Consider the following 22,466-nt stretch of genomic DNA (forward strand, 5'->3'; position numbering starts at 1 on the left):
CTAAGAGACTTCAAATAGAACTGAGAGGTCATTCTGGAGGATATTCTTATGCAAGCTTCAGCCACATATTGCAGATTGCCATAGTACGCCAAGCCCCAAGCAACAGTATTCCTGAAAATCCCATACCTGAGCTCTATCTCAGACTCTATTAAAGTTTTTCTTAGTAAGTTTATTTTTTTCAGAAATGTAAAGCCTCCAGATTGTTCCTGTGCCAGATAAGACCTGATACCCATAGGTACTAGTCTGTCCAAGAACATCAACCAGTTTCATTCCTCTACGCCATAAGGTCAACACCCTTTTCCATCATGAAGACATTAAAATGATCATTGCCCAGATATTCCCTGGGACTTTGGGTATCTGTGTGACATGTGAGATTCAGAGTTAGAGATCAGCAGCTTTGTAAGTCAGCATTCCTCCAGACAGCAGCTGTTATAGAAGCTGAAAAAGAGATGAGGCTACAATTAGAGATATGAATTAAATGGACTTGGTTAGGTTTAAGGTAAATTAGAATACAGGGTAAGAGATGATATTGACTATATTTTAAAACTCCAGCTTCTGTGTGAGACCAAAGAGATTTATTTGGTATAAATTTTAAATTTTCTGTACCATAGTATCTAATTTAACCTGTCTGGTCAGTTTATTTAAACATCATAATTACATGGATCCTAAAATAGGGAATGAGTTCTTGCTATTCTATACAGGTTAATGTGAAACCCCAATATATCCCAGAATATTTTGAGCAGAAAATAAAAAATTATTCGCAAAGTCCCCTTGGGGGACTGGGAAAAAATGTGAAGCTATTAAACTTCTCCACCTGGAGAATTCCTGATATTCTGTTAAGCAATAGGGGCTCTCAATTTAATAAGCCAAACCCCCTATCTTGAGCCTTGCCCTTATGAAACTTATTTCTGCAAAGGAGATGCTAAGCCTGCTTATAATTATGCCTAAGAGTCACCCCCAGAGAACCTCTTTTGTTGCTTAGATGTGGCTTCTCTCTCTCAGCCAACTCTGTGAATAAGCTCACTACCCTCTCCCCCCTCAATGTGGGACATGACTTCAAGGGGTATAAATCTGCCTGGTAACATGGGACATGAGTCCCAGGGATGAACTTGATCCTGGCATTGTGGGATTGAGAAAGCCTTCTTGACCAAAAGGGGGAAGGAAATGAAGCCAAGTTTCAGTGTCTAAGAGATTTCAAATACAAGAGGTCATTCTGGAGGTTATTCTTATGCGTTATATAGATACTTTTTTTTTAGTTTCTAGTGTATTAGAATAGCTAGAAGGTAATAACTGAAACTGTTAAACTGTAATGCAGTAGCCTTGATTCTTGATGATTGTATCATTATAGCGCTTTTATCATGTGACATTGTGATTGTGAAAATCTTGTGACTGACACTCCCTGGATAGTGTATAGGCAGATGAGTAATAAAATAAAGACAAAAATATATGAATAATAGGGGGGATAAGGGATATGGGATGTTTTGGGTTTACTTTCTTGTTTTTTTTTTTATTATTTTTATTATTTTGGGGGGTAGTAATGAAATGTTCTAAAATTGATTGTAGAGATGAATGCACAACTATAAGATGATACCACTGATTGTATACTTTTGGTGAATTACATGGTGTGTGACTATATCTCAATAAAATTGCAGTTAGGAAAAAAAGAAGCTAAAAACTGGACCCTGCCCTTTACGAGTTTCATTTTTATTATTGCCAATTGTCTTCAATTACTCTGAGTGACAATGTTTAACTGTCAAAGGAAAAACAATAATTTTGTTTGAGTCCAAAGATAAAGTAACCTTCTCTCCTAGCAAGGGGGTTGATGAAAGGTCTTTAATAAATGGGGAAAGAAATAAAGAGGCAAAGATGTGTTTTGACTGTACTCAGTCTCACCCATCTCACATGCAATGACACTGTGGTTTTATTTGGAACTTTCAGGAAGGGATGCAGGTCACCATTTTGCAGAAAGTGCAAAAGATGTGTCAGAAGAAGCCCACATCTGCCTACCCTGCAAGGAGGGCTGTCCCTACTGTGCTGATGATAGCCCCTGCTTTGTCCAGGAGGATAAGTATTTGCGACTTGCCATCATCTCCTTCCAAGCCCTGTGTATGCTGCTTGACTTCGTTAGCATGCTGGCCGTCTACCACTTTCGCAAAGCAAAGGTAAACCCAGGTACCCTGGTTATGATCTTCCTTTCTATTATGGAGAAAACTCTTCGTTTTTTAAGCAAGTAGAGTTTTCCAAAATTCATTGTTTCTCTCCTAAGCAGGAGTCTTTCTATAAAATGGCTGGACGGTAGTAAGCAAGTTATATTCCTTTGTTTCCCAGGAGAAATAGGGATTAACAATGTGAAAATTTATTATAGAATTTTCTTCTACAGAATGTTTCCCTCTAATTTAGCCTGGAGCTTGAATGCCTCATTGTCCTAAAGGATGCTTCTCTGGATCATCTCTTTCACTTCTGGAGGAACTTATTCTATCAGCACCCAATATATTGTTAATTTTTTCATATTTAGAAATGTTTGTGATGTTTATTATGTTTCATTTTTATTTTTCTTGACCATATTTGAAGGTGCTAAATGGACTCGACCATTTTGGAGTGCACTCTACTTTGAAGAATTAACTTATTCATGACCTTATATTAGTGTCCGAGGATAATAGTAAACTTGGGAAGAGCTTAAATGGCTTTTGAGAGAGCCTGTCCTTTGGTTCTGTTCTGAGAAATCAAAGAGTGGGATGAGGATTTGTATCCTTCTCAGTCAGTGGTAGTCAAAATGCTATAAAATGTTCAGCGCAAAGCTTTCCGAGAAGCTTTCCCTTGTTGGTCACCAATTAATTCTTTGGCACTGTGCTGTTTCAGAATTTGTAAAGATTCTGCTGCTTTCAGAAACTTATTTGTGTCATGGGAAAGAAAAACAAAGCCTACGTTTTTCACCTGGTCTGAATTCAAATGGCCCTTTCTTTCTGGCAATGTTGTACAGATTAGGTCAAATTACAGAACTCATTGAAAGTATAAAGTGTTCCCATTAAAACTTAAAAAAGGAAAACAACCCTCTGTGAATGGCATCTATTAGGAGGCTTCCAGTTAACATAAAAAATATCAGTCAAGATTCTATAAAAATATATCCATTATAATGTTATAGACTTCAGTAGTTACCTTAAATCGACAGTTTCATTGATAGAAACATACAACACAAGTTAAAATTAAGCTCTAAATCAACGAAGTGCAAACAAACAAATTGTTCTTTAACCAATACTTGCCTTTATTTTGCAACAAAATTTGCATTAAATTGTGTGTGTGTGTATATATATATATATATATATATATATATATATATATTATATATAGTAGTAGCCAAGTGGAGTTGGGAAATATCTAGCCAGTGTTTCCTAAATGAGATTATTAGGTTTTTTAAAAGACTGCTACTGGCAGAGCAGGTAGAATTGAAAAGTTTATTTAAACTGCTCTGAAGTCTTTCTGATAAAATGCAGTTCATTTAAATGGTGGATAATACATAGTTCTTCATGAATTTTAATTGGTTTTAATTACTAGTGATTGCTGTGTTAAATGGAGTCCATCATATACTTTAGGTAGAATATTATAATTGGATATTAAGAAACCTGAGATAGCTCTGGCTAGATCGATGTCTTAATCTGTGTTAATATTACTTAACATTGCCAAAGATATTAACCTTTTGATTTTCCTTGGAACTGTGTGGGAAATGGCAGGTTAATTTCTGCATAGATTCCACTTTACCAGGGCTATTGTGAAAGTAGGTATCTTTACATGTCATTTGAGAGAAATTTCCTTAAATACAAACTACATGGAAAGGTAAATAGGCCACTATCTAGTTTTAAAATGGTTACCTTTTAAAGAATCACTTAGTTTTTACAGAATGTGACATAATATAAGGGGGATAATTTTAGGAATAAAATAAGTTAATAAATTATCAGTGAATATGCATCTGATATATTGAGGAAAGGAAACGTTTGGTGCAATGTTCTCTTCTGTTTTCAATTACCAAAAGCAATAAAGTATTTTCAGGATAAGGACTGTAGATTTATAGCATATATAAATTGGCTTTGCTTTTTAACATTTTCCTGTGTCTTTGCAACATTTTCTTGACTGAAACAGAAATGTAATGATCACTTTTGGAGGAACATTGACATTTTTCTTAGGAGTGTTCCATTATATTCTCTACCCACTGATAAATAAAAGAGTAAAATCCACATAACTTATGGATTCACATCTATTTTTAAAAGAAAAAATATTCCAGTTGCAATATAGAAGTAGAATAATATTGTAGGTAATGGTGAAGACTCTGGAGCCAGATTGTTTAGAGTTGAATCTTGTCTCAGTCTTTTGAAAACTGTGAGAATTTAGAAAAATTGATTAGCCTCTTCTGGTCTTGCTTTCTTCTCTATAAAATACTGTTTGCTCTCCATATACAAAAATTAACTCAAAAGGTATCATAGACCTAAATGTAAGAGCTAAAACTATAAAAGCTTTTAGAAAAGCATAGGCATAAGTCTTCATGACCTGGATAACAAAAAAAAAAATAATTAAATTGGACTTCATCAAAATTAAAAACTTTTAAATATGTTTCAAAGAACATCATCAAGAAAGTGAAAAGTCAACCTATAGAATGGCAGAAAATATTTACAAATCATAAGTTTAATAAGGGACAAGTATCAAGAAAATGTATGAAGAACACTTACAATTGAAAAATACACATATCCTAGTTAAAACATTGGCAAAGGATCTGAATGGATGTTTATTCCAAGAAGACACACAAATGGTCGATAAGCACATGACAAGATGCTCAACATCATCAGTTATTAGAGGAATGAATGCAAATCAAGCAGACAATGAGATACCGCTTCACATCCACTAGCATGGACAAAAATTAAAAAGATGGACAGTAGCAAGTGTAGATGAAGGTATGTAGGAATTGAAACTCTCATTCATCGCTGTTGAGAAGGTAAAATGGAGCAGCCATTTTGGAAAACAGTTTGGAATTCCTCAAAAAGTTAAGCTAGCATTACTGTGGAGCAAGTTGCTACGCGGTGCATCATGGGAACACAGGCTCAGGCACAGCAGAAGCTTTCAGCAAATGATCACTTTATTGCTTGCACAGCACAAAGGGTCCAGAAGAACAGGAGAAGAGATGCCATCATGGCCAGTCTCCTGGGGAGCCAACTGCTTGGGTGAGGATCTGGATGGCAGCGTGGCATGCCCCACTTCACTTTGGAGAAGAAAGATAAATCTGTGCTTCCCAAGGATGGGGTGTTTATAGACCCCAGGCAGAGGGGGCCCTGCCACTGGGGTTCCTGCCCTGATAAGTGGCTGGGGCTGCTTATTGCTGGTTTGCAGGTTGAAGGAATGGTCAGGCCTTTTCACTAGACCTAAGGAAGGAAGGGAGGAAACATATTGAAACATCTGCACACAATAGAAAAGGAGGTGTGGGTTGTGGGGGTGGGGTTAGATGAGGCCTGGGGAATAGCTTCTGAGTGTGTCTGTGACTTCCCCAGCGGTTGCCATATATGACCCAGCAATCCCACTCCTTAGGTATATTCCTAAAAGAATTGAAAATTTATGTCCATGCAAAAATGTGCACACAAGTGTTCATAGAAGTATTATTCATAGTAACCAAAATGTGGAAACAACCCAAATGTCCATCAACTGATAAATATATAAATAAATGTGATATGTACATACAATTGAATATCATTCAGCAATGAAAAGTAATGAAGTACTGATACATATTAAAACATGAATGAACTTTGAAGACATGCTAAGTGAAAGAAACCAGTTATAACAGATAACTTATTTTATGATTCCGTTTATACAAAATGTACATAATAGGCAAATTCATAGAGACAAAATGTAGATTAGTGATTATGAGGGGATAGAGAGAGGCAAGAAGGGGAGTGATTGCTTATGGGTATGGTGCTTCTTTTGGGATGATAAAAATGTTCTATAATTTGGCAGTGGTGATGGTTGTACAATTTTATGAATATATTAAAACCAGTGAATTTGCACACTAAAAGTGTGGATATTAAAGTATGTGAATTACATTTCAATAAGGTTATTATAAATTTTACCTACTTTATATGATTGTTCTGAAGAGTAAATGAGATAAATCTTGTAATTTACCTGGTACATAATCAATCTCCACTAAGCATTATTTTATTTGGGACCTCTTTGTAAAATTAATGATCCATGCATGCTTCCCATTTAAAACAGTTCAAACAGTTCCAAAGAAAAGGGCTTGTCTGTTTGAAGTTGGCATTTGTATTCTAGACAATAAAGTCATTTAAATTATCTTTACCATTGGGAAAAATCATCCTGTGCTAATCCTAACAAGTTGTTCAGTTGCCTGAAATGAACATAATGCCTTTGATATGACTTCTTTTATTTTGATTCTTTTTTTTTTATTAGAGAAGCTGTGGGTTATAGAACAATCATGCATAAAATTCAGAATTCCCATATACCACTTTATTATTAACACCTTGCATTGGTGTGGAACATTTGTTATAATTGATAAAAGAACATTTTATTAATTGTACTATTAACTATAGTCCATGGTTTAACTTAGGGTTCACTACTTATGTAGTCCATGGATTTTTTAAAAATATTGTATTCTGTTACTATATATACAATCTAATCTTTCCCCCCTTTAATCGTTTTCAAATATGTATTTCAGGGCTGTTAACTGTGTTCACAATTTTGTGCTACCATCATCACCATCCATTACCAAAACATCTCCATCATTCCAAATAGGAACCAAATGTTCATAGCAGCATTATTCATAATAACCAAAAAGTGGCACTGAGTCTTGAAAGGAATTTCTCCTGGGGATATTTATATAGAGAATTTTGTAAAATGTAATGAATGGTAAACATCCTTATAAGGAAGCTTTTTGAGTATCTAGATTAGGGTTGTCCAGTGTGCAGACATCCTACCTTCTGCACCCACGGCAGACATTCACAGTTCTCTTTCCTACTGCATCTAGAATCAGCCTCAGAATCCTCACCGTATCAGACTCTAGGCACTTTCTATGCATGAAATTGATTTTCCATCCTGAATCTAGAAAAATGAGGGGACTGCAAATCCTTCATGTAAACTTTCATGAATAGTGTTGCTCTTTGCTGAGCTCTCAGTAGGTGTTGAGTGAGTGACAATGAATTTGAGGTTATCATCTCTGTCAAAAACTGGACAGCAGCTCTTACATGGTTCTATTGAGGGTGAAGCTGTGTGCTATAATGGTGAGCCCAGCTGGGTGCGGAACTGACACGCACTAAAGAAGGTTGGTGCATCTACGGAGGACACGTGCCTTAGGAGGGGCCCATTCTGCCATCTACAGGAAGGCCCACGGACACCTGATTAGGGAAGGAGCCTGCCTAAAACCTGAGACGTTCCCTATTTCCTCTTTCTCCAGCATGTGAAACATGTTCTTTAATCCATTTTCATGAGAATTCATGGTATGTAACATGTTAATTGCTCTTAGTGTTTGGGCCATATTTCATTTAGGGACTACTAGAAATGGATCATTTTGGAAATTAATCCCCTTTTATTTATATTAATTTATGTGAATTGATAAAAATAACTACATTGGTGAATCAAAAATAGGAAAAGTGATGGTAATATCAGTACATTTTCAAACCCAGAAGCTGAGTCAATTCGTCTAGGCAGCAGGCAAATCAACTGTAATGATAATAGGAGGTTCTCTGTTCTAAAATGAAGTAATCAGGGTATCTTACCAAGAGACAGAAGACTGTAGAGAAAATTGTCTTTCAGTTGCATTGTTCTTTCAGGAAAGTCTAATTATGAATACAGGTAGTTGTATGAGGTTTCTCCATACCCCTAATATCAATTCTGTAGTAAGTATCAGCAATCATCTATCAAATGTTGGTTTAACATGGCATACCACAAATGTCTGGATTCTGTTACATTTTTGGGTAAGGCCTGTGGGGTGGCACCTCAAAGAGGAAATTACATTTCACTCTGAATGAACATTTTGGAAACTAATTATATACATTTGCCTCTGTGCCTTGGTAAAAGATTAAATTGGTCAGTAAACAGTGAATTATTTTGAACACACACTGTTCTTCTAAAACAACAGCAATTTTTAAACAGTATTTTTAAGAGCCTGAAAACTAAATATTTCAGAATTATTTCTACATTGAAAAATATTATGACAAGTAACATCTTTTTCTATTAGCTATTCAGAAGTGAGAGTATGGTTTTGTACAGCTTAATAATGTTAAGTGTTAGTACGATTTATTTTAGAATGAAAATTTCAAAGAAAGGAAATACACTGAGAGAAACAGCAGCTTACTCCATTCCTGAAAATAATCTTTTCCTTGATTTATTCTTAGTAAATTTTGGCATATTTTGTTTGAGTTTAGTAGTTGGGGGAGAAAAGCAATAGTGATTTTTTTTTTTCAGTGAAGTGCACTGGGTTTGTGTTTTAACTTCCTTCCGGGTAATAGTTCTGTGTTCCTTTTTAAACCAGAAATTAATTGAGAAGCAATTTTATAACTTTGCTGATTTTTGGTTTGGAGAATGAGATGTTTTAATGTAGTGTATGAATTGATTTTTATTAAGAAATTCTGTTAAGCTAATTAGGATGTTCTCATGCCTATTATGGCGTAATAAAGAGATATCACTTTTTATTAATAGGTTTGTCATTTGTATTCTCCTTCAATTAAACACATTTTCTCACATGTAGTCCCAATTAATAACAGGCCTATAATTTTTCCCTTTGTATTGAGCCACTGATATTCCTCTTCGATGCTGTTTGATTTCTTGGCCACTTATGAGAGGGAGATGAGGCAGACTCACGAAGAGGGATAAAATGTTAGGGGCCGAGACCTGTGGCATTTCTGGTACCTTCAATGCAGCTCTAGGGGTGTGGTGGAAATTCTAGATTTATTTAAGGATTTTTCCCCCTAAATCTCATTCTAGTACTGGCCAATTCAACATTAGAATGTTGTTACTTGTTTTTACTTCTGTGGGTTTGTGATGGATGCTATTTCCCTCAATTTCTGTTTTTCTAGGGGCTAGTTTAAAATAAGGAATGGATCTTGCATCTTAATAACTAGTGCAATTCTGTTGAACTAATAAAATAAATATCAGAACAAATAATATTTTCACTTCCTACTATGGAATATGAACAAGAAAGTTGGCACTTTAGCCTCATGTCCCCCCTTCCTATTTTATTAAAATTTAATTTAGCATTAGTTCTCCTCAGTTTTCAATAATAGCAATCATTTATTTTAAAGGGAAAACAATTCTCCAATATATTTTGACTCTCATTATATTTAAATTAATTATTTAGACTTCTTCCTATATGTTTAGTTTAAATGCCACTATGAGATCTTTCCAACTGTGATTTCCTCACTTTTAGTTCTGACTTTTGACTAATCTTTTCTCATTATGAAACACTATGCCTTTGGTTTGTTCAGAAAAGGATAGTTTTGTGCTTATGATCATATATGAGTACCTGTCTCACCCCACTGTGGCTTTCGTATGACAGCACCTTGGCTAGGGACAGAATTTGGGAATTATTGACTTTGCCTTTCAAAGATCTCTTATTGCTGCTTCATTTATCTTCTGAAATTGAACGTGGAGGAAAATTTCCAGAATGGCTCACTTTTTTTCCTCTATGGGACAGCCTTTACATTGGAACTTACCGTCATCTTTACTTTTACTACTCATGATGCAGTTCTCTTTTCATTGAGGTTGCAAAAAGTAAAATTTGTTCCATATGCTCAGATTTCAGACCGAGCTTTTTTTCCTGAGGTTGGAAAATCTCTTGTTATTTCTTACGCTATCTCTTCTGCTCTGGTTCTTCTGGGCTTCTTTTTCAGGAGCTCCAATTATTAGGTAAAGGGTGGGTTCCACAATGCAGTGCATTTTATTTTAGTCTTTCATTGTAGTATGCTTGAAAGGCTTTCCCTGTATCTTAAGAAGCCACTGAAGTTTGTCTCATGTTTCTTACTTTGAATTTTCAGCACAGTCAAACCCCTGCTATTCCCTATCTGTGGGATATTTTAAGATTCAGCAACTGTTTTGAATCTCTGTACAGCTATCCTTAGGTTTTTATCTCTTTTTGCAGTGGTTTCGAAGTCAGAAAGCCTGAGTTAAAAATCCGTGTTCTCCCACTTTGTAAATGTATGACCGTATAATTACTTGACATAATGAGCAAATTACTTAGTCTCTTCAAATGTGTTTTGTCTTTGGTAAAGTGGGTTTATAGATTATAGATCTCTTAGGGTTTTGTGAAAAATAAATGGGATAATACATGAGTCACTTAGCACCACAGTGTCTGATACAGTCTCATTACTATTGCTACTTCTAGTCTTTCTTACTGTATCTCAAAGGTTCAAGTCCTCTTGACTGTCACTACTTTGTGTCTTTCTTCTTAGCTTCTACGATATTAGCCTGTAGTGAAATAAAAGATGGGGAAAGCACTGTCACAGATTAACTCCAAAGCCTAGCTTGAAGATGAAAAAGAAATAGATGGTTATCAGTCAGGATTGAGCAGTTCAGGGAGTCATTGGGAGAAGACGGAACCTGGCATGAGTGAAACTTGGGGCCCTTGATAGGGACAGTGGCCATGGAGGGGGACCCACGAACCTCCTGCCACCCTCTTCTGTTCCCTTTCTCCCCGTGCCACTTTCAAGTTTGTCCTGCTGGTCTCTGCTTTGTGTGGTCCCTTAGACTGAATGACCTTGAGTCCACTCAGTGCTGAGCCATGTGCTGAGAATTTATTTCTTTTTATTTGGGGGGAAATTGATCACTTCTCAGACCGTAATAGTTTCTTTCAGTCAATATCATATCAACCTTAAATTTTTTTCTGTTCTCTGATACATGAATAGCACCCACAAATGGTTCTCACTGCTGATATAGATACAGATATAGATGTAGGTATTTTGCATTTTTCTTTATTCAGAAGTTGTGGGTCTACAAAACAATCCTGCACAAAATATAGGATTCTCGTATGCCACCCTATTATTAACAACTTGCATTGGTGGAACAGTTGTTACAATTGATGAAAGAATATTTTTATAATTCTATTATCTGCAGTCCGTAGTCCATAGTTTATTTAACTTAAGATTCACTGTGATGTATGCTTCCATGGATTTTTCTTTAAATTTCTATAGTTACCACAGATACAATGTTTTAATTACATTCAGATATATATTTCAGTGCTGTTAATTCCATTCACAATGTTGTGCTACCATCACCACCATCCACTACCAAAATTTTTCCATTATTCCAAATAGGAACCCTGCAGAACTTAAGCTTTGACTTTTCATTCCCTATCTCTGCCTGAAACACTGGAAACCTATATTCTAGATTGTGACTGCATGAGTTTGCTTATTCTAATTATTTCAAATCAATATTTGTCCTTTTGTGTCTGGCTTATTTCATTCAATATGATGTCTTCAAGGTTCATCCATGTTATCACATGTTTCAGAACTTCATTCCTCTGTATGGCTGACTAATATTCCATTGTATGTACGTATGACATTTTATTTATCCGTTCATTGATGGATGGACATTTGGGTTGCTCCTTCTTTTGGCAATTGTGAATAATGCCACTATGAACTTTGGTGTGCAAATATATGTTTAAGTCCCTGCTTTCAGTTCTTCTAGACCTAGAAGTGTGAGTGCTAGGTCATATACTAATTCTATACTTAACTTCCTGAAAAACTGCCAAACTGTCTTCCACAGTGCCTGCATCATTTTACATACATCCAAAAAAATAAATGTGTTCCTATTTCTCCACATCCTCCCCCACACTTGTTATTTTCTGTTTTTTTAATAATAGCCATTTTATTGGGTGTAAAATGTTATTTTATTATGGATTTGATTTGCATTTCATTAATGGGCAATTATGAGGATATCTCTGTGTTCTTTGGCCATTTGCATATCTTCTGTTGAGAAATATGCACTCAAATCTTTGGCCCATATTTTTACTTGGGTTGTTTGTCTTTTTGTTGTTGAGTTTTAGGATTTCTTTGTATATTCTGGATAGTAAGCCCTTATAGGATATATGGTTTTCACATACTTTCTCCCATTGTGTAGATTGTCATCTTACTTTCGTGATAAAATATTTGATGCACAAAGTTTTAAATTTTGATGAGGTGCAATTTATCTATTTTTTTCTTCTGTTGCTTTTTCTTGGGGTGTAAAATCTGAGGAATCGTCTAACACAAAGTCCCAAAGATTCTTCCCTGTATTTTCTTCTAGGAGTTTCATGGTTCTGGTTCTTATATTTAGGTCTTATATTTAGGTCTTTGATCCACTTTGGATTGATTTTTGTATATGATGTGAGGTAGGGTCCACCTGCCTTCTTTTGCTAATGAATTGCCAGTTTTCATTTGTTGAAAAGACTGTTCTCTCCCAATTGAATGAACTTGGCACCCTTGTCAAAAATCAGTTGTCCATAAATGTGAGGGTTGATTTCTGGAATCCCAATTTGATTCCATTTTTCTATTTATCTGTCCTTTTGTAGGCCTTGCTGTTTTGATTTCTATGGCTTTGTAATAAGTTCTAAAATTGGGAAGTATGAGTCCTCCATCTTCCTTCTTTTTCAAGTGTCTTTGGCTATTTGGGGCCCATTTCCTTTTCAAATAAATTTGATGATTGGCTTTTCCATTTCTACAAGGAAGGCCATTGAAATCTTGAACTTGGAATTTTGAATTTGGAACTTTCTCTGTAAAACATTTTGGATAGAATTGACATCATAACAAAATTTAGTCTTCCAATCCATGAATTCAGAAAGTCCTTTCTTTTATCACTTTTTCTTTGATTTCTTTGGCAATGTATTGTTTTCAATGTAAAAATCCTTTACATTCTTGGTTAAATTTATTCCTAGGTTTTTGATTCTTGATTTCCTCTGAAGATTTTTCATTATTTGGGTATAGTCATTACTGACTTTTGCATGTCAATCTTCTACCTTGCCACTTTGCTAAATTTGTTTATGAGCTCTAGTAGCTTTGTTATGGATTTCTCAATATTTTCTGTATATAGGCTCATGCCATCTATAAATAGGGAAAGTTTTACTTCTTCCTTTCTATTTTGGATGTCTTTTATTTCTTTTTCTTGCCTAAGTGCCCTGGCTAGAACTTCCAGAACAATGTTGAATAATAGTAGTGACAATGGGCATCTTTGTCTTGTTCCTGATCTTAGAGGGAAAGCTTTTAGTCTTTCGCCATTGAGAATAATGTTAGCTCTAGGTTTTTTGTTTGTTTGTTTTATCATGTTGAGAATTTTTCTTCTATTTCAAGTTGTGTTTTTATCAAAAAGGTGTACTGGATGTTGTCAAATGCCTTTTTCCTGCCTCATTTGAGATGATTATGTGTTTTTTCCCCCTTTAGTCCAGTATTTCATTAATTGTTTTTCTTGCAATGAACCATCCTTGCATACCTGGGATAAAGCCCACTGATCATGGGGTATAATTCTCTTAATGTTCTGTTGGGTTCAGTTTGCTATTCTTTTGATGAGGATTTTTTCATCAATAATCATAAGGGATATTGGTTTGTAATTTTTCCTACCTTGTGATATCCTTCTCTAGCTTTGCTATGAAAGTGATGTTGGCCTCATAGAATGAGTTAGGAAGGGTTCCCTCTGCTTCATTTTTTTGTAAGTGTTTGCAGTGGATTGGTGTTAATTCTTCTTGAAATATTTTGCAAAATTCTCCTGTGAAGCCATTTGGTCCTAGGATTTTCTTTTTTGGGAGGTTTCTGATAACTGATTCAATCTCTTTGTTGGTTATTGTTCTATTGAGATCTTCTGTTTCTTCTTGAGTTAATGTAGGTAGTTCGTGTTTCTAGGAATTTGTCCATTTCATCTAGGTTACCTAATTTGTTGACATAGAGTTGTTCATAGTATCTTCTTATAATCTCTTCTTATTTATGTGGGGTCAATAATACAGTCCCCCTTTCATTTCTGATTTTATTTATTTGTGGCCTCTCTCTTTTTTTCTTTGTAAGTCTAACAGTTTGTTGATTTTATTGATCTTTTGAAAGTACCGCCTTTTAGTTTCACAGATTCTTTTATTTCTATTCTCTATTTCATTTATCTCCTGACTAATCTTCATTATTTCCTTCCCTTTATTCACTTTAGATTTACTTTGTTCTTCTGTTTCTATATCTGCTAATTGTAAGGTTAGGTCTCTGACTTGTGATCTTTCTTCTTTTTAATGTAAGCATTTGGAGCTATACATTTCCCTTTCGGCATTGCCTTTTTGGCATCCCATGTGTTTTAGTATATTGTGGGGGTTTTTATTTTTTTTTCATCTCCAGATATTTCCTAATTTCCATTGTGATTTCTTCTTACACCCATTGGTTAAAGAGTACATTGCCTGGGAGGAGGGGCAAGATGGTGGCATAGAGAGGAGTGGAAGCTAAGTAGTCCCCCTGGAACAACTACAAAAAACCAGAAACAACTAGTAAATAATCCAGAATAACTGTGGGGGGACAAATGAGACCATCCATTCATCATACATCAACCTGAATTGGGAGGAATGCCCGAGAACACAGCATAAAATCTGTAAGTAAAACCTGCGGAACCAGGTCGGGAGACCCCCTCCCCCATAGCCCGAGCTGCGGAGCCGCGTGGTGCCACAGAGAAGCTCTCTCCCAGCAAGCGAATACAGCTCAGCTGAGCTCCAACTGGGGTTTTAAGTAGCGAGTGTGAACTGCTCACTACAGGTACACAGCCCCAAAACACAGACAGAGGCTTTGGGTGACGACTGACCTGGGAGAGCCAGAGGGTCGCCTTGGACTGGGTCTGAAGGGGACTATCTGTTTCTTTTTTGACTCAGTGGAGAAAGCCCCAGTCATTTTAAGTTTCCAGGGCTGTGACTCTGGGAAGGGTGGAGACACCACAAGCAGAGAGCGAGGCTATTAAAATGCTGATGACCTCCACCTAAGGGGTCTGTCTTCTCTAGGAGGAAAGGGGTGGGGCCCTTTCCATTCAGAACCAGACCCCAGAGCCTGGGTGAACACAGCCATACCTCCTCACACCAGTCAAGAATTATAGGCTAACAGGCGTCACCTGCCGGGCAGAAAAGCACAGTGACCCGAGGCATCAAAGGGTGGAGCAATTTTCTAAGACACACCTGCAGGGAAACCAGATACTGAATATTACTTCCCTCTGGGACCTGAGCCTGTTCTGGTCTGGGAAAACCTGATTGGGATAAACAAGGAAACCATGCCCAGACAACAGAAAACTGCAACCTACACTAAGAAAAACAAAGTTATGGCCCAGTCAAAGGAACAAACGTACACTTCAGCTGAGATACAGGAATTTAAACAACTAATGCTAAATCAAATCAAAAAGTTTAGAGAAGATATTGCAAAAGAGATAGAGGCTATAAAGGAAGCACTGGACATGTATACGGCAGAAATCAAAAGTTCAAAAAAACAGCTAGTAGAATTTATGGAAATGAAAGGCACAACACAAGAGATGAAAGACACAATGGAAACATACAACAGCAGATCTCAAGAGGCAGAAGAAAACACTCAGGAACTGGAGAACAAAACACCTGAAAGCCTACATGCAAAGGAGCAGATGGAGAAAAGAATGAAAAAATATGAGCAACGTCTCCGGGAACTCGAGGATGAAACAAAGTACAATAATGTACATATCATTGGTGTCCCAGAAGGAGAAGAGAAGGGAAAGGGGGCAGAAGCAATAATAGAGGAAATAATTAATGAAAATTTCCCATCTCTTATGAAAGACATAAAATTACAGATCCAAGAAGCGCAGCGTACTCCAAACAGAAGAGATATGAATAGGCCTACGCCAAGACACTTAATCAGATTATCAAATGTCAAAGACAAAGAGAGAATCCTGAAAGCAGAAAGAGAAAAGCGATCCATTACATACAAAGGAAGCTTAATAAGACTATGTGCAGATCTCTCAGCAGAAACCATGGAGGCAAGAAGGAAGTGGTGTGATATATTTAAGATACTGAAAGAGAAAAACCACCAACCAAGAATCCTGTATCCAGCAAAGCTGTCCTTCAAATATGAGGGAGAGCTCAAAATATTTTCTGACAGACAGACAATGAGAGACTTTGTGAACAAGACACCTGCCCTACAGGAAATACTAAAGGGAGCACTACAGGGTGATAGAAGACAGAAGTGTGTGGTTTGGAACACAATTTTGGGAGATGGTAGCACAACAATGTAAGTACACTGAACAAAGGTAACTATGAATACGGTTGAGAGAGGAAGATGGGGAGCATGTGAGACACCACAAGAAAGGAGGAACGATAACGACTGGGACTGTGTAACTTGGTGAAATCTAGAGTATTCAACAATTGTGATAAAATGTACAAATATGTTCTTTTACGAGGGAGAACAAGCAAATGTCAACCTTGCAAGGTGTTAAAAATGGGGAGGCATTGGGGGAGGAATGCAATCAGCATAAGCTAGAGACTGTAACTAATAGAATCATTGTATTATGCTTCCTTTAATGTAACAAAGGTGATACACCAAGGTGAATGCAGATAAGAGGGGGGGATAGGGGAGGCATGTTAGACACTTGACATTGGTAGTATTGTCTGATTCTTTATTCTACTTTGATTTAAGGTTACTTTTCCTTTTGCTGCTTCCTAGCTGTCATTTTTTTTTTCCTCTTTCTTTTGCCTCTCTACCTTCTTTGACTCTCCCTCCTGCCTTGTGGAAGAAATGTAGATGCTCTTATATAGATAGTGGTGAAGATGGTGAACACATAAATGTATGACCATGCAGAAAACCATCGATTATTTACTTGGGATGGAATGTATGGTGAGTGAACAAAACCATATTAAAAAAAATGGGTTGATGACAAAACCTCGAGGGCAATATACTGAGTGAAATAAGCCAGACACATTAGGACAATTATTGCAGGGTCTCACTGATAGGAACTAATTACAATATGTAAATTCATAGACATGAAATATAAGGTACCAAGATACAGGACGAGGCTTAAGAATGGGGAGTGGTTGCTTAGTATGAGCAGAATGTTCAATTAGGATGAACTTAAATGTTTGGAAATGAACAGGGGTGTTGGTAGCAAGATGTGAGAATAACTAACAGCGCCGAATGGTGTGTGAATGAGGTGGAAAGGTGAAGCTCAGAGTCATATATGTCACCAGAAGGAAAGCTGGAGGTCAAAAGATGGAAATGTATAAAACTGAATCCTATGGTGGGCAATGTCCATGGTCAACTGTGCAAATACTAGAAATCACTTCATGGACCAGAACAAATGTATGACAATACAATTAGAAGTTAATAATAGAGGGGCATTTAGGGAAGAACTATATACCTATTACAAACTATATACTGCAGTTAGTAGTATTTCAACATTTTTTCATAAACAGTAACAAACGTGCTATATCAATACTAGGAGTCAACAATTTAGGGGGGTTGGTTAGGGATAGGGGAGGATTAGAGTTTCCTTTTCTTTTCTTTTTTCATCTTTCACTTTATTTCTTGTCTGGAGTAATGCAAAGTTTCTAAAAATTGAACAAAAATTAAGTGTGATGGATGCACAGCTGTATGAGGGTACCCAGGGGCAAGTGATTGTACACTTTGGATCTTTGGATAATTGTATGGTATCTGAACAATCTCAATAAAAATGAAAAAAAAAAAAGTACATTGCCTGGTTTTCTTGTATTTTTGAATTTTCTAGTTTACCCTCTGTTATTGATCTTTAGCTTCATTCCTGTGTGGTCTGAGAAGATGCATTGTATTATGTCAATATTTTGAATTATTGAGAATTGTTTTGTGACCTAAAATAGGTTTTATCCTGGAGAATTATCCATTTGCAGGGTGTATATCCTGTAGCTGTTGAGTGAAGTGTTCTTTATATGTCTGATAGGCCTAGTTGGTTTATGCTATCTTTCAAGTATTCTGTTTCTTTATTGATCTTCTGTCTATATATTCTATCCATTATTGAAAATGGAGTATTGAAGTCTATAACTGTTTATATAGAACTATTTCTCCTTTTAAATCTGACAATTTCTGCTTAATATATTTTGGTGCTCTTCCATTAGGTAGATACATATTTATAATTGTCAAGTTTTCTTGTAAATTGTCCTCTTTAGCAGTACGTAGTGATCATCTTTATCCCTTGCAACAGTTTTGAGTAACATTAGTAATATTAGTATAGCTACCCCTAGTCTCTTTTGGTTACTGTTTACATAGTATATTTTTCCCATCCTTTTAGTTTTAACCTACTTGTGTCTTTGAATTTGAGTCTCTTGTAAATAGCATATAGTTAGGTCATACTTTTTTAAATCAATCTGTCTCTGCCTTTTGACTGAAGAGTTTAATCTGTTTACATTTGAAGTCACTACTGATAATGCAGGGCTTTCTTCTGCCTTTTTACTATTTTGCCTTTGTAAGTCTTATACCTTTTCTGACACTTAATTCTTCTATTAATGCCTAGTTTCACATTTATTTTTTGTATTATACCATTTTGAGTCTCTTCTCATTTCATTCTGTGAATATTTTTCATGTATTTTCTTTGTGGTTAGCATGGAGCTAAAATTTAACATTCTAAATCTGCAATATTCATGTTTGATTTGATCCCAACTTAACTTCGGTAGCATGCACATATCCTTTTCCTATATCCCTCTGTCTCCCAACCTTTTTGTTGTACTTGTTACAGATTATATCTTTGTACATTGTATATCCAAAATCAGTGTCATTATTTTTTATGCTTTTGCATTTTAGCACCTGTAAGAAGTAAGAAGTGGATTTACATAACAAAAAATACAGAATACTACTGGCATTTATAATTAACCATTTGGTTACCTAGATACTTCTACCAGAGGTCTTTATTTCTTTTTGCTGCTTGTATACAGTGTTTAGTTTCGTTTCATTTTAGTCTGAACATTTCCCTTTAGCATTGTTTCTAGGGCAGGTCTAGTGGTGACACACTCCCTCAGCTTTTGTTTAACTGGAAACATCTTTTCTCTCTGATTCTTGAAAGAAAGTCTCACCACATATAAAATTCTTGGTCAGCACTTTTTCCTATTTTAGAAGTTTAAATATTGTCCCACTGCCTTCTTGCCATTCTTATGAGAGATTGGCACTTAATCTTACTGGGAATCCTTTGTACTAACTCTTTGCTTTCCTCTTGCAGATTTCAGATTTCTCTCCTTGTTCCTGACCGTGGACAGGTTGATTACTGTGAGTGTGAGTGTGCTTCTTTGAATATATCTTGTTTGGGGTTCACTGAGCTTTTTGAATGTGTATATTCTTGTCTTTCTTTACATTTTGTAAGCTTTCTGCCATTATTTCTTCTTCTCCTTTCTTTCTTCTTCTTCTGGGACTCCCATAATACTCATACCGATATGCTCAATGCTTCTCTTAAGCTTTGTTCACTCTTTTTTATCCATTTTCCTTTGTGCTTCTCACTCTGAATCACCTCAATTGTCTTATGTTTGCGATCCCTGATTCTCTCTTTTGCAATCTCCAATCTGCTATTGAAACCCTCTAGGGCTTTTTTATCATTTCAGTTGTTGTGGTCTTTAACCAGGAATTCTGTTTGATACCTTTTTAAAATTTATGTCTCTTTATTGAGATTCTCGTATTGTTCATGCATTGTTTTCTTTATGTCCTTTAGTTCTTTCTTTGTGTTTTCCTTTATCTCCCTGAACTTATTTAGGATAATTTTTGAAAGTCTCTTCTAGTATGTCTGAAGTCCAATCCTCTTCATTGATGGTTTCTGGATTTTTATCCTGTTCCTTTGGCTGGACCATCATTTCCTGTTTCTTTCTTTGCCTTGTAATCTTTTGTTTCACATTGTATGTTTTAATATTTTTAAATAGTGACTCTGGGATTTAGTCCTGGAGCTGTCTGTTCCTTAAGTTTGTATCAAGATAATGATATGACAGAGATTTCCCAGAGTGTCAGGAGCTAACCAAAGAAACAAACCAGAGCAAAAAGCAACTTTCACAGTCTTTGCAAATTGGCTCTGCTTTGGCTGGTGGTTTTCCTCAGAGCTTAGTTCTCCTTTCATGAAGATCAGCCTAAGGTTAATGTGAAGTACAGGATCGTCTCTTCTTTTCTGAGCCTGTGTGGAGTCTGCTTCTTGTCCTGGGCTTCTGCTTGTTCATTTACAGGAATTGGAATAACCCCTTGTGCTGGTTTGGATGTGTTATGTCCCCCAAAATGCCATGTTCTTTGATGTAATCTTGTGGGGGCAGACATATTAGTGTTGATTAGGTTGGAACCTATTGATTGAGTGTTTCCATGGAGATGTGACTCAATCAACTGTGGGCAAGACCTTTGATTGTATAATTTCTATGGAGGTGTTACCCCACCCATTCAGGGTGGGTCTTAATTAAATCACTGGAGCCATGTAAAAGAGCTGAAAAACAGAAGGAACTCAGTGCAACTGCAGCCAAGAGAGACACTTTGAAGAATGCACAGGAGCTGAGAGAGGAGCTGGGACACAATCTGGGATCAGCAGATGCCAGCCACGTGCCTTCCCAGCTAACTTAAGAGGTTTTCTGGATGCCATTGGCTTTCCTTCAGTGAAGGTATACTTGTGTTGATGCCTTTATTTGGACATTTTCATGGCCTTCAGACTGTAACTTTGTAACCAGATAAACCCCCTTTATAAAAGCCAATCCAGTTCTGGTATTTTGCCTTCCTGCAGCAGTAGTAAACTGGAACACCCCTCTACTTCCTTCAGAACAGACTTTTGCAGCCTCTGGGTGCTCCATTCTACCCAAGGCTACTTTAACATAATTATTTATTATACTGCTACTTCTCTGTCTTCTGGATAAATTTTGGTAGGCAAGCCATAGACAAACTTCCTGGTTCAGATTTTGGATTTCCACCTGATAGATTGGCACTCACATACAGTCACCTAGTATGTACATAGAAGTCACTGTGCTCTTTCTGTAAAAGAGCCAGGAACCCACAATGGCAGCACAGGCCAGCTCTATACAGCACTGAGGAGGGGACGAGGGAGGGGATTGCAAGGGAACCAGGAACTTCGCTTATCATTTTTCAAGCTACTTTTTCTTGATTCAGAGCTTGTCTAGTTTCTGCAACCTTTTAACTATTTTCCAGAGTTTTGAGGAAGATGGCTCTGCCAGTTTTTGATAGTTTTTCAAAGATTTTTTTGGGAAATGGTGTACTGGAACATCTTACGCTGGCATCTTGGTCAACCAGAAGTCCTGAAATATATTTTGACAAGTGCTTTTCCCTAAATGTTCAAAGATAAGAGTATTTCAAGTAAAATGTAATGCTTTCAATTCTTATTCAGTTTTCCTTTTAGTCTGCCAGATATGCCTGGTATGTATTAATAAAATGCTGGAAAAATTTGTCTTAAAAAATAAGCCCTCTACCTTAGCATGCAACATGCACCCCTCCATGTATTTTATAAAGAAGGAAATATTTTATGAACTCTGAGTGGGACTTCATCCCCCAGCTTAAATGCAAAGCTCCAATTTTTTTTTCCTCATTAATGTAGAGATTATCCAGTTCATTTGTAGGTTGCCATTCCTTAAATCTACATTTATTAGCAATCAGGAATGTCTACTTTTTATGTTCGTTAAGCTTTGAATTATAAAGAGTGAGCTTTAAAACTAAGTATAACATTTAAACAATTTAGTTAAAATTAAAAGGCAAATGGAAAACTGGAAAAAAATTTTTAAACACATATAATAGTTAAAGGATTAACATCCTTAATCTGAAAACAAACAAACAAAAACCTCATAGGAATCAATAAGAAAAAGAAAAACCCCAATAGGAAAATGGGCAAAGAATATTGGTAAGAAATTTGTAAATAAAGAAACTTAAAAATATATTATCTATAGCCATGAATAATTACTGAAATAAAAATTAAAGCAATGGCATATACTTTATGAAAATAATTCTCTGTATGGGTGAATGTTTTTAGAACTAGGTACTCCCATTCATTGCTGATGGTTGTGCACATCAATAGAACCCTTTGGATGAAATTTGGCATTATGTATAATGAGCTCAAAAATGCAAAGGCATTTTACTTCTAGAAGTTTGTATTAAGGAAAGCATACATGGGCACAAGGATTTACAAATACATGCCTATGTGTTTAAGTGTTTGTCATGTTTATTGTACAAACAAGTTGAGAACACTTAAGTGTTCAGAATTGGATTAGGTCATCCATGTGTTTAAATATGCAGCCCTTAAAAATGATATTGTTGAATATTTAATGATGGGAGAAAATGGTTTTAATATAGTACTTAATCATCATGTTCACTACCATAGTTTCACCTCAGTTATTGAAATTTTAATATTTCCTAGGTATTGTGCTTTCAGACTTTTCATCTTGCATCCGTCCCTCTCTCCTTCTTGTCTTCCTCTGTCCCCCCTTTCTTCACTCCATCCATCATCCATCTGTTGAGTATCTGCCATGTGCTTGGAAGTGGGATCCATACTGGGAATACAATGAGGAA

At 36.2% G+C, this 22,466-nt stretch overlaps 1 protein-coding gene across 1 annotated transcript in view; it reads left to right on the forward strand.

The window, feature by feature from the left end:
- GPR158 (G protein-coupled receptor 158) overlaps positions 1 to 22,466 on the forward strand; it is a 479,696-nt gene that overhangs the window by 280,841 nt on the left and 176,389 nt on the right. Inside the window, exon 4 of the mRNA XM_037837890.1 lies at positions 1,939 to 2,162. Within this exon, the coding sequence (XP_037693818.1) occupies positions 1,939 to 2,162 (224 nt within the window). The remainder of the gene's footprint in view (positions 1 to 1,938; positions 2,163 to 22,466) is intronic.

Source organism: Choloepus didactylus, chromosome 5 (genome assembly GCF_015220235.1).
Source record: "Choloepus didactylus isolate mChoDid1 chromosome 5, mChoDid1.pri, whole genome shotgun sequence".
NCBI lineage: Eukaryota > Metazoa > Chordata > Mammalia > Pilosa > Megalonychidae > Choloepus > Choloepus didactylus.